Source organism: Pseudorasbora parva, chromosome 9, assembly GCF_024679245.1.
Source record: "Pseudorasbora parva isolate DD20220531a chromosome 9, ASM2467924v1, whole genome shotgun sequence".
Classification (NCBI taxonomy): domain Eukaryota; kingdom Metazoa; phylum Chordata; class Actinopteri; order Cypriniformes; family Gobionidae; genus Pseudorasbora; species Pseudorasbora parva.
The window spans coordinates 1280708-1294795 of record NC_090180.1 but is presented as its reverse complement, the minus strand read 5'-3'; the positions used below and the strand labels follow the sequence as shown (position 1 = coordinate 1294795).

Sequence of the window (14088 nt, the reverse complement as noted above, 5' to 3'; positions counted from 1 at the left end):
CTCTAAGACCTCCATCCCTAATCTTATTTCCTAGAACCTCATTTTAATTGATTTATTTTTCCATATGAAATGATAGCCTAATAATCTAATAGGGAACTGAAAAGAGATCTGATAATAAAACTCGACCAGAGAGACAAATCGCTCCAACCAAGAACACTTCTGTTTTCCTGCACTAGGCCTACTATTAAAATGGCTGGTAATATATACAATCCTTTACAACAATAATCCGCGGTCTGTAAATATGATTCGCATGACATCTTGACTATATTTTCAGCTGTTGACAACAGTCTTATAATGATTGGATGGACAATAATATGCCCAATAGATGGCAGTAATGATAAACTAAATTCAGTTCTCAAGAGACAATCCGCCATCGAGGTGAGGTCAGACTGCGGGATCAAGATGGCGGCGGCGCGGCTCCTCGGCGTGGGAATGGGGCTTCTACAGTCGTCCTTGCCTGTTTGTCGACAGGTAAATTTACTAAAATGTGTAAATTAAAAGCCATTTAGGACTTTTAATGCATTGTATTTGTGTTTCGATTGTGTTATATTTAAATTGAGATGCCGTGAACACTGTAATGTTAGAATAAGAGATACTGGTGACCCTTACGAAAATTAACCATGGTTTTTTTACAGTTAAAATGTAGTAATATGTTTTTTGGGGGGAGCTAATTGATTAAAATTTATAAAACCACAGTTTTAACACACATACCATGGTTAAACTATGGTTAGAGTAGCATTACTCATGGTTTAACTAGGCTAATAACCATGTGTTTTGGTTTTAATTTATGGTTTAGTATGGTTCAATTTTCGTAAGAGTTTCATCTGTCAGAAATATTAAATTTAGTCTTTTGTATTTTTATAATCTACTTGAGATTTTTAAAAGTTACAATAAGAGATACTGGTGACATTTGTAGTTTACGTCTGTCAGACAGATTGAATGTAGTAATTTGTTATTTAAACCTAAAAAATGAACCTGTATAATATCTCATCTGCTGTTCCTCAGGCCTACAGAAGTTCACTTGGAGTGATGGAGCAGGTCAGAAGCTACTATGTTGACTGGAGGATGGTACGGGATGTGAAAAGGAGACAAATGGCATTTGAATATGCAGATACGAGACTTCGCATCAATGCCATTAGGAAGAATACTATTTTGCCAAAAGAGCTACAGGTACATTCAAAGTCTTGGGGTTTCACTTCAGTTTTAGTTTATACTCTGTTTTCCATGTACATGATTGCCATACAGACTTTAAATGGCATATTAGTAAACCCAATTCACTTAAAGGGATAGTTCACCCATAAATGAACATGAGCCGATGATTTTCTCTCCCTCAGCTCATCCTAGGTGTGTATGACTGTCTTCTGTCAGACGAACACAATCAGAGTTTTTTAATAAATGCCCTGACTCTACCAGGCTTTATAATAGCAGTGAACAACTGTTTCTGCATCCTAAATCTTACTCCAGAGCGCCAGTCTCTCGTGAACGCGCAGACTACAGTTAGCGGAAGTCAGAGATTACAGTTTTTAAAGATTTAAATATGGCTATTTTTCTCACACAATACGCATCGCTTCGCTTCAGAAGGCCTTTATTAACCCCAAGAGCCATGGGGAGCACTTTTATGATGGATGGATGCTCTTTTCTTTTATGATGATAGATGCACTTTTATGATGATAGATGCACTTTTATGATGATAGATGCACTTTTATGATGGATGGATGGATGCACTTTTATGATGGATGGATGGATGCACTTTTATGATGGATGGATGGATGCACTTTTATGATGGATGGATGGATGCACTTTTATGATGGATGGATGGATGCACTTTTATGATGGATGGATGGATGGATGGATGCACTTTTATGATGGATGAATGGATGCACTTTTATGATGGATGGATGAATGCACTTAAATGATGGATAGATGCTCTTTTCTTTTATGATGATAGATGCACTTTTATGATGATAGATGCACTTTTATGATGATAGATGCACTTTTATGATGGATGGATGGATGCACTTTTATGATGGATGGATGGATGCACTTTTATGATGGATGAATGGATGCACTTTTATGATGGATGGATGAATGCACTTAAATGATGGATAGATGCTCTATGATGGATAGATGCACTTTTATTATGATAGATGCACTTTTATGATGGATAGATGCACTTTTATGATGAATAGATGCACTTTTATGATGGATAGATGCACTTTAATGATGGATAGATGCACTTTTATGATGGATAGATGCACTTTTATGATGGATGGATGCACTTTAATGATGGATAGATGCACTTTAATGATGGATAGATGCACTTTTATGATGGATGGATGCACTTTTATGATGGATGGATGCACTTTTATGATGGATAGATGCACTTTTATGATGGATAGATGCACTTTATGATGGATAGATGCACTTTTATGATGGATAGATGCACTTTTATGATGATAGATGCACTTTTATGATGGATAGATGCACTTTTATGATGATAGATGCACTTTTATGATGGATAGATGCACTTTAATGATGGATAGATGCACTTTTATGATGGATAGATGCACTTTTATGATGATAGATGCACTTTAATGATGGATAGATGCACTTTAATGATGGATAGATGCACTTTTATGATGGATGGATGCACTTTTATGATGGATGGATGCACTTTTATGATGGATAGATGCACTTTTATGATGGATAGATGCACTTTATGATGGATAGATGCACTTTTTGGAAGCTGGGAAGAGTCAGTACATGTATTAATATAACTCTGATTGTGTTCGTCTGACAGAAGAATGTCACACACACCTAGGATGAGCTGAGAGACAGAGGAAATCACAGGCTAATGTTCATTTATGGGTGAACTAATGCAATGACTGAATGAACTGTCAAGAGATTTGCTCTGAATCTATTAACAATGCGGGCCATGTCTTGATGCTTCTGTATTCAGGAAACGGCTGATAAAGAAATAGCCGCACTTCCTCGAGACAGCTGTCCCGTTCGCATTCGCAACAGGTGTGTGATGACGTCCCGTCCTCGAGGCGTAAAGCGCAGGTGGCGTCTCAGCCGGATCGTGTTTCGGCATTTAGCGGACCACAACCAGATGTCTGGAATACAGAGATCAATGTGGTGAAGAGAAGAGAAGAGAAGAGAAGAGAAGAGAAGAGAAGAGAAGAGAAGAGAAGAGAAGAGAAGAGAAGAGAAGAGAAGAGAAGAGAAGAGAAGCTTTACAACCTATGGATGAACTTCAGCTTCTTATTCCATTAGAAGAGAAGATATTCTTACGAAAATGCAAAGACAGCTGGAAAACAAACACTTTACACAAACAATTTACAAATTGATTCATATTTCAGTCACATTTTTTGTCTTCGACTCATGGCAAATCTAATATAAGTTATGTTATTGTAAATGCAATAAAAAGCTGTAATATGCCTCTTTTGTTTTTTGTGAATTTATTTGCGGTTTTAGGAATTAACCTTATTATAGATTACTTTATCTCATTGCTTTGGCGTCATGCATTAAACAAATTGTGACTAAGTTAACATACAAAAAGAGCAAGATATTATTTTAAACCACCTCCACTAACAAGACAGAGCTTTACAGAGCATGTTTTTATGAAAATGTATTCGCTATTTTGTGCATTTACAGATAAACGCATTTGAGCTAAATAAGAGGAAATGAGTTATAAATAGACTAAATAAATTATTACATTATTATTATTATCAAGTAGTACTTATTTAATTTGCATCACTCGTATATATCTGTGGCGATAGCCAACAATACACTATAAGGGTCACAAATATACCTTTGTCTTTATTGCCAAAAATCATCAGGATATTAAGATCATGCTCCATGAAGATATTTAGCACATGTTCATATCATAAATGTATTATTAGTAGTAATATGCACTGCTAAGGACTTCATTTGGACAACTTTAAAGGAGATTTTCTCAATATTTAGATGTTTTTGCACCCTCAGATTCCAGATTTTCAAATATTGTCCTATCCTAACAAACCATACATCAATGGAGAGATTATTAATTCAGATTTTTTTATGTGATGTATACATCTCACATTAAAACAATTAATTAACCCATATGACTGGTTTTGTGTCCAGGGTCTGGCGTATTCGTATTTCGTTTTGTAAGAATAATTTTAAGGACTTTTATTTTGACGTTACATAACCCGGAAGCACGAAGCACTCTTTCTCTTTCTAGAAGCAGTGGATGCGGCGAAGGATTGAAGCAAAGATAATTTTCATAACTTCAATAAAATTGTTGAGGCCACTTTCTCCAGGACTGCGATGGACATCAATGAACTGGTATAGTGTGCTGTTTTCGGGGTTTGTAATAGCATGTAGTGAGTACACACAGGTGTATTTGTTGTTTTACTGCCTCATGCATGGCATGAAGAAGCTGCTCATAAATGTCAAACTTATGTTTTACTATGATATCTTATGGCGGGGGTTTTCAATCTGTTAGATGCCACAAATATGATATATTTTGTGTTTGTGAGGGACCCCATCCTAACATTTATAACAGGGTGACCAAACGTCCTGTTTTCCCAGGATATAGACATTTTGGTTAGTATTTTGTAATATAAAAGCTTCTATCTATAAAGAGTAGAATACTTTAAATTTACTTTACATGGTCACCCTAAATTAGAAGGCATTTGTCGTTATAAACACTCAATTTATACATAAGAAAATTAATATTATAAATCCAAAATTAGTTATATATTTTGTTCTACTCTCTTAGTAATATATTGTTATATGTATTTATTTCTGGCTTATTTGTTTAATTTTAATCACATTTTTATTTATATTAAAACATACTTATTTAATAGATATTTGAGATATTTAATAGTAGCTAATATATTTTATTTTAATCATACATATATATATATATATATATATATATATATATATATATATAATTATTCTTGCTTGTATCTTTTATTTATTTTGATCTAATTTATTGCTTTACTCATTTATTTTAGTCTAATTATTAGTTATTACTATTTTTACAGTTTTTTGTAGCAATATATTGTTATATGTATTATTTCTTTCTTTCTTGTATCCTGTTTTTATTTATTTATATTAATCATTTTTTATTGAATAGAGATTAATAACTACTTTTTAAAAAATTTATTTATTTAGATCTAGTTTATTGCTTTAATCATTTATTTTAATCAAATATTTTTTTTAAATTATTTTTATTATTAGTTTTTTGTAGTAATATATTGTTATTAACACTTTAGTTTGGGAAACACATATTCAATATTAACTCCGACTTCTGCCTCAATAAACTCCTAATTTACTGCTTATTAATAGTTAGTAAGGTAGTTTTTGTAGCGTTTAAGTTTAGGTATTGGGTCGGATTAAGGGATGTAGAATAAGCTCATGCAGAATAAGGCATTAATATGAGCTTTATAAGTGCTAATACACAGACAATATCATAGTAATATGCATGATCATAAGACACTAGTTAATAGTTAATAACTGAACCTTAAAATAAAGTGTTACCAAACCAGTGTTTTTTTTTGTTGCTTTTTTTAGATCTAATTTATTGCTTTACTCATTTACTATTTTAATCAAATTATTTTTGTTTTATTTTTTTCTAGACTTTTCCCTGAACCCTGTCCTTCTCTTACGACAAATGGGGGTCCCAGAACCCAGTTTGAAAACCCCTTACTTATGGGATAACACACACACACACACACACACACACGCATACATACACACAAGCGTTATGGTTTTTATACTGTACAAATCGTATTTTCTATCCCCTTACACTGCCTCTGCCCCTAAACCTACCCATCACACACACACACACACACACACACACACACACACACACACACAGAGCCCCTAAACCTACCCATCACACACACACACACACACACACACACACACACACACACACAGAGCCCCTAAACCTACCCATCACACACACACACACACACACACAGAGCCCCTAAACCTACCCATCACACACACACACACACACACACACAGAGCCCCTAAACCTACCCATCACACACACACACACACACACACACACACACTGCATTTTTACTTTCTCATAAAAACTCCTCCTGTGTGATTTATAAGCCTTTTGTAAAGTGGGGCCATGGGTAATGTCCTCATATTTCACCCTCTCCTGTAATACCTGTGTCATACCCATGGCATTATACACATTTGTGTCCTCATATGTCACAAAAACATGCTCACACACACACACACACTGGGAGAATTAAGCGTGTCAGTGTGTCTCCTGACTCTGTGTCTGTAGATCGCCGGTCTTGAGAGGGATTTGACGGAGATCTCGAGTCTGCTGGAGAAATGTGAATCTCAGCGCGTGCAGAACGTCCTGAAGCAAGAGCAGAAGAAGATGGAGAGAGAGCTGGAGCAGAAACGACAGCAAAAACTGCAGCAAGCCAAAAAGGAGACCGGAGACAAAACTCACACCGCACTCAAACCATACACGGTCAAAATTAACAATTATGGTGCGTTCATTCATGATAATGTGACCCTGAAGCCCAAACCCAGTCATAAGGGTCAATGTTGAGATGTGTAGATGATCTGAAAGCTGAATTAATAATCTCTCCATTGATGTATGGTTTGTTAGGATAGGACAATATTTGAAAATCTGGAATCTGAGGGTGCAAAAACATCTAAATATTGAGAAAATCTCCTTTAAAGTTGTCCAAATGAAGTCCTTAGCAATGCATATTACTACTAATAATACATTTATGATATGAACATGTGCTAAATATCTTCATGGAGCATGATCTTAATATCCTGATGATTTTTGGCATATAAGAAAAATGATAAATGGATAATTTTGACCCTTAATGTTTTGTTGGCTATGGCCACAGATATCCCACATGTATGGGCAGGCGTAGTCTAATACAGGATTTTTTAAAACTTTATGATGCCAAGGACCCCCAAAAATGATGAGCCTTTTATGAGGGACCCCCTTCCCAAAATCCATCTATTTGTTGTATGAAAAAAGCATTTAAACTCCTAGAAAAATAGTAAGTGTGACATTATAAATACAACATATTGTTTCCAAACTTAAATCAGCTATACTTAAGCTTACGTCCTGCGTTAAGAACCCCAGTGAGTGAGATAAAGGAGACTATAGTAAGAACAACGCACTAGAAAGACACAAAGCAAACATATACAATTCTGGAAAGTACAGCAAGAAAGGTGACTTAAGCCCCGTTTCCACCAAAATTACCCGGAACAATTTGTACCAGGAACTTTTTTACAGGAACTTTTCTCCCCCCAGACCTGCAGCTGTCTGCGTTTCCACCGCGATCTAAAGTTCCGAGAAGATTAGGCAGATTAGTCCGGTGATGTAGGACTGCGCGCGACTGAGACGTTATCTAAACCGATCTGGTGTTTACATGTGATGACTTTCAATCGCAATCATTTTGTCACATGCAGTTTGTCTGCCGCATCAAAAATGTCAACGCTGTTTTCTCCAGCAGCTGGAGTGTGTTTACTGTAGCCATAGCAACTCTTAACGGCATTATATAAGCTATTTATTTGTTGTAAAGTGTAATAATCATCTCAGAAAGAAAAAAATTCTTCTGTCAGGCGCAGTTAAAGTAAAAACTGCCTGGGGCAATATACGCTGTGTCATTACTCCAACATTATCTTCATAACTCACGAAATAAAAAGTTTACCCCTCAGAAAAATGAGCTCTCCTCTCTTGTCAACATGAGCGCGGCGCGCGCCGTCACGTCACGTAAGGACACACACTTAAAAGTAATCGGTCAGGTCGTTTACATGGTGAAAACTTTAAAAACGAGTATGGAAGAGATTCACGCTGTGCTGCTTTTGCTGGTTATGTATCGGTTTACTAAAGAGGGAATTAACAACGACAGAAAAGAGCACTAATATGCAGATTCAGCAGCATATTCAGAAAGCTTGTAAAGCTAGATTTAAAATGACAATGTATATTATTATCAGCTATTACGGACATTGACCGTGAGATGGCTGAGACGAACGCACGCCATCAGACAGAGAGCAAGACTGATATTACTGAACGCAGAACAAACCTCGCAAAAGACTTTTAAAAATGCCGGTTGAACTAAAATGCTGCGTGAGCTAAGCCAATCAGCATGTTCAGCGCGCAAGTCCCGCCCTCGAAAGTTCCTGAACTTTGAAAAAGTACTACCCCGCGAGCAGGGCCGTTTGGAGGGGGAAATATTTACCCAGAACTTCATTTAGACCCTGGTTCCTGCGGTCGAAACACACCGAGTACCACCCAAAGCTCCTGGTTCCTGCGGTCAAAACACACCGAGTACCACCCCAAAGTTCCTGGTTCCTGCGGTCAAAACACACCGAGTACCACCCCAAAGTTCCTGGTTCCTGCGGTCAAAACACACCGAGTACCACCCAAAGCTCCTGGTTCCTGCGGTCAAAACACACCGAGTACCACCCAAAGCTCCTGGTTCCTGCGGTCGAAACACACCGAGTACCACCCAAAGCTCCTGGTTCCTGCGGTCAAAACACACCGAGTACCACCCAAAGCTCCTGGTTCCTGCGGTCGAAACACACCGAGTACCACCCAAAGCTCCTGGTTCCTGCGGTCGAAACACACCGAGTACCACCCAAAGCTCCTGGTTCCTGCGGTCAAAACACACCGAGTACCACCCCAAAGTTCCTGGTTCCTGGGTAAAGTTCCTGTGGTGGAAACGGGGCTAAACATTTAGAAAAGACTTTATGCATTTTTGCTTTGTCTTTTTATTCTCCTAAATGTTCTGGGGACCCGTTAGACCCTTCTGGAGGACCCCTGGGGGCCCCGGACCCCGGTTTGAAAACACCCTGGTCTAATACATGTGTGTTTATCTGTATTTTAGGATGGGACCAGTCTGAGAAGTTTGTCAAAATCTACATCACACTGAAAGGAGTTCATACGATCCCAGCTGAGAATGTGGAGGCCAACTTCACAGAGAGGTGTGGTGCGCTCCATTACGTATTTATGAGTTATTGTTATTATGGTCAAATAATAACATGGACGTATATTTTAGTAACGCTGTACAATACGGTCTCAGGTTAGTAAATGCATTACCTAAGATGAACTAACAATGAGGAATATTTTTTAAAGCAGTGATTAATTTTTACTAATATTAGTCATGGTTTGTTCGTGTTTGATTTTATAATTGTATTAATAAATTATGAAATATATATATATTTGGTAACACTTTATTTTAGGGTTCAGTTATTAACTATTAACTAGTTGCTTATTATCATGCATATTATTAGTATATTGTCTGTTTATTAGCACTTATAAAGCTCATATTAATGCCTTATTCTGCATGAGCTTATTCTACATCCCTTAATCCGACCCAATACCTAAACTTAAACGCTACAAAAACTACCTTACTAACTATTAATAAGCAGTAAATTAGGAGTTTATTGAGGCTGTTGAAGTATTGTTTGTTGTTCATGTTAACTAACAAATGAAACCTTATTTGTGCAGTGTTACCCATATTTCGTCTTTATTATTGTGTTCTTTATTTATTTATTAATTCAAAATGTACATTATGGGAGAGTGTGTCTGTGGCACAGGGCGACGTTTATTATCAGGGTTTCCACTTGTCTTAATTTGACCTTCCACAATTTAAGAATTTGCCTTAAATTTGATTGTGGCATTAAATTAGCGCCCAATGATGCAGAAAATGTGGACAGAATTGCAGAATCCATTGATAAAACTGTAATTTACTGTATAATGCAGAACGACACAGGATTGGTCAGGTTTCGTCTGAATAAATCAACAGTCGGTCGGACTCTTAAAGGGCCAGTTCACCCATTAATGAGAATCCTGGGGTCATTTCCTCCCTAATGTCGCTCAAACCCGTCAGACGTTCCTTCCTCATATAAAGCCATCGAGTCTCTTGGCATAATCCGCTCGATCCGTATGGAGCAGCTTTAGGATCTCTTTATGAGCTTTCTGAAGCGGCGGTGGAAGTTGCTTAGCCTGTCAATGGAGGACAGAAATCTGTTCATTTCATTACAAACATCTTCATTTGAGTTCAGAAGATCAGCGAGAGTCAGAACATTTAATCTGACCGTTAAAGCAGAGGCCAGAGACATTAATACATATATAAAACAGATTTCATAAGGCCTTAATTGCAAAATTAAGTCAAATCACCCTCATTTATACAGCAAAATAAATCACATGCGCTGCATAACTGATGTTCTTCCTCAGGATTTCTGTTCTCCAGCACAAACTCTAAACATCCTCAAATCAGGAGACATTAATGACCGCACAATGAAGAAATCAAGTCTTATTTTCTGAGAAACTGAACATTAAGTGAGTTTATGATTAAAATGAGCAAATATCTGTCATTTGGGATGAACATGACTTGCTTTTGAATAAAGTTCATCTTTATGAACACGTCAGTAGATATTTACTTTTGTTTTAATTACAAAATCACTTTCACAATAATCCTTATCTTAAACTTTAAGCTATTTTTTGTCAAATTAAGTAATGAAATGTATTGGAAATTGTATTTTCAAACTCTGAAATGTCACTAATGCTCATTGTGTGCTTAGATATTTACATTAGAGTGGTCCCTACGTGTTTTTCCTTCAATTTAAAGTTAAAAGGTCTTAAATGTACCTTCATATATCCTGCAGAATCCCTGATATTATATTAAACATGTATGACACTAAAATGATTTACCGGCTTAAGGGGTGATCGTGGTGCTCTATATGATGATCAATATGTGTGACCAGTGCTCTATAGGATGATCAATAAGTGTGTGTTTTGCAGAGGGTTTCATGTTCTAGTCAGAGATCTGGATGGGAAGAACCATCAGATGACAGTCAACAGCCTTCTGTTCCCTATTGTTGTAGCAGAGAGTACTAAAAAGGTTTGTTACACTGCAGAAAATGCTCTTCTTACTCAGTATTTTTGTCTTGTTTCGAGTCCAAACATCTAAAAATTCTTAAAACAAGAAGTATTTACTAGACAAGCAAAAGTAATTGTCTTGTTTTGGGGAAAATAACTCAAAATGAAGAGAGTTTTTGCTTAAAATAAGATAAATAATCTGCCAATGGGGTGAGAAAAATAATCTTAATTCAAACAGAAAACAAGATTATTTTTCTCACCCCATTGGCAGATTATTTATCTTATTTTAAGCAAAAACTCTCTTCATTTAGAGTTATTTTTTCCCAAAACAAGACTTGTCTAGTAAATGTTTCTTAATGTAAGAATTTTTAGATGCTTAGACTAGAAACAAGACAAAAATACTAAGTAAGAAGAGCATTTTTGCTGTGCACTTTCTTAATAGAGTTATATATAAAGTTATAGTTGAATAGATTAAAAGGCTGTTGTGAAATGTTTGTTCACAGATAAAAACAGATATGGTCCTTATAATGTGCAAGAAGAAGTCAGCTAAAAAATGGGAATGCTTGACACAAACAGAAAAACAGACGAAGGAGAAAGAGTGAGTCCTTCATTTCCTTTTAAATGTTCAGGTGCAGATTAATGCATATTATAATGTAAATACATGGGCTTCAGAATGTGTGTGTGAGTGCGTGCGTGTGTGTGTTAATTTTGTCACCTATTTTTAATTTTGTCTTAGTCTTGAGCTAAATGTCCTTGTTAGTTTTAGTCATATTTAGTCATTCACGTATCTTTTTTATTTAGTCAAGTTTTAGTCAAAAGACAACTCAAGGTATCTTAGTCAAGTTTTAGTTAAAACATTTTAGTCTTTTTTTACATGAATTATTTCTGAGATTATTTCTAATACCATTTCAGGCAAATAGTGTTTCACACATCTCAAATATCGGTTACATGTCATAATTACCAGATAAAATACACTTGATGAATGACTTTTGTTGAATGAAACACTTCACATATTTATAAACAGGTCCTTCAAAAAAAAATAGCATATTGTGATAAAGTTCATTATTTTCCATAATGTAATGATAAAAATTAAACTTTCATATATTTTAGATTCATTGCACAGTAACTGAAATATTTCAGGTCTTTTATTGTTTTAATAATGATGATTTTGGCATACAGCTCATGAAAACCCAAAATTCCTATCTCAAAAAATGAGCATATCATGAAGCGGTTCTCTAAACGAGCTATTAACCTAATCATCTGAATCAACTAATGAACTCTAAACACCTGCCATCGATGTAAGCCAATTCAGCATCACCGCCACAAACAGCACCCGCTAACATCACACTTCAGAAGGGTTACCTTAAGCAACCTGCTAAGGTATAGATTATTTTATTATATAAAAATTATATTATTTTTCTCCTCACCCCATTGGCAGATCGTTTTAAGCAAAAACTCACTTCATTTAGATTTCATTTTCAAGAAAACAAGAAAAAATATCTTCTGTCGTTTTACTGATCTAGTGCATCTTGATTTAAGAATATTTAGATATTTAGACTGGAAACAAGACAAAATGACTAAGAAGAGCTTTTTTGCAGTCTGCACTATTATCAAAGTTATCATCAAACGTTCGGTTCTGCACATTATGTTTATGATGAATGTGTTCCAGCAAACCCGGCGTGAGTGAGAGCGCTGACCCGAGTGAGGGCCTGATGAGCGTCCTGAAGAAGATCTATTCTGATGGAGACGATGAGATGAAGCGCACCATCAACAAGGCCTGGGCCGAGTCTCAGGACAAGAAGACCACAGCCGACCCGCTCCACTTCTGACGCGCTCACACTGGCCCTTACTGCACACTTTAGGCTTATTCTTTAAGTTTAAGTTGAATGCAGCAAATGTTAAAGGAAGCTGTTTTCCTCCTCGCTGAAATCCATGTCAGCAAATGTTCAGCGGATTTTCATTCCATGTTATTCATGCACTTGTGCCTAAAAGTGGAAAATCAAATAAAAACTATAATTTATCACTTCTGTCGTGTGTGTGTGCGTGCGCGCGCGTGTGTGTGTGTGTGTGTGAGATGGGTAGGTTTAGTGGCAGTGTGTGTGTCCTTGTTTATATTACATTGTGGGGGCCAAATGTCCCCATAAGGATAGTAAAACACAATGTAAATGAATTTATAAACATACACACACACACACCCGGCCATCCACGTGATGTAAAAGAACCACGTGATTCCTCAGACCAGGCCACCTTCTTCCATTGCTCCGTGGTCCAGTTCTGATGCTTTCGGCTATAAATTCCATTAAGAAATTGAAAGTTATGACCCTGGAGCACAAAACCAGTCATAACTCATGAGTACATTTGTGGCAATAACCAAAAGTATTCAATTTTCTATTATAAAAAAAATCATCAGGATATTAAGATCATGCTCCATGAAGATATTTAGCACATGTTCATATCATAAATGTATTATTAGTAGTAATATGCATTGCTAAGGACTTCATTTGGACAACTTTAAAGGAGATTTTCTCAATATTTAGATGTTTTTGCACCCTCAGATTCCAGATTTTCAAATATTGTCCTATCCTAACAAACCATACATCAATGGAGAGATTATTAATTCAGCTTTCAGATCATCTACACATCTCAATTTCACAACATTGACCCTTATATTTTGGTCCAGGGTCTCATATGTTAAATAAACTCCAAACTATGAGACGGTAAATAAGGATTAAAAGAGTAAAAGAGCACATAGTTTGTGTGTTTGGGCCCAAACCTGGAATTTGCTTCCAAATTAGTCCCCTTATGATTTATGACGTTACAGGAACTCCCTTATATGGACAAAGGCATTCATCTATGACTGTCCCTGAATAAAAGGCAGACACTGGAGCTTTTCTAGAGAACATAATGTGCAAAAAACATTGTAGTTTACTCATCAAGACACAAGGGGGCGCATGAAACCAAGAGTTTTTATAAAGTTAACTCCAGTATATTCCACAATGACGTAATTTGGCTACCTTCCTTAAGATATATATATTACAGTCTATGGTAAATACAGTCTGTGTAGATGCAATACAATTTTTACTATGTCTGCTTTCAACTCTGAATGTCACATTATGATGCAATACGATACAATGTAAAACACTCTTTTTTTGTTTGCACGCAGTATAACACGAAATTATGAAATAAACCTCTCACAGAATTGCATGATT

At 36.2% G+C, this 14088-nt stretch overlaps 2 protein-coding genes across 2 annotated transcripts; both read left to right on the top strand.

Moving 5' to 3' along the window:
* The first annotated feature begins 332 nt into the window (after positions 1–332).
* mrps14 (mitochondrial ribosomal protein S14) lies at positions 333–3441 on the top strand. Its single transcript, XM_067452987.1, has 3 exons — positions 333–471; positions 1006–1170; positions 2960–3441. Exons 1-3 carry the CDS (start codon positions 403–405, stop codon positions 3140–3142), a joined length of 417 nt encoding a protein of 138 aa, XP_067309088.1. The 5' UTR covers positions 333–402; the 3' UTR covers positions 3143–3441.
* A 729-nt stretch (positions 3442–4170) lies between these two features.
* On the top strand, positions 4171–12902 carry cacybp (calcyclin binding protein). The gene is made up of 6 exons (XM_067452986.1): positions 4171–4329; positions 6302–6515; positions 8883–8979; positions 10802–10901; positions 11383–11477; positions 12549–12902. The coding sequence occupies exons 1-6, from the start codon at positions 4312–4314 to the stop codon at positions 12706–12708; spliced, it is 684 nt and encodes a 227-aa protein (XP_067309087.1). The 5' UTR covers positions 4171–4311; the 3' UTR covers positions 12709–12902.
* The last annotated feature ends 1186 nt before the right edge of the window (positions 12903–14088 follow it).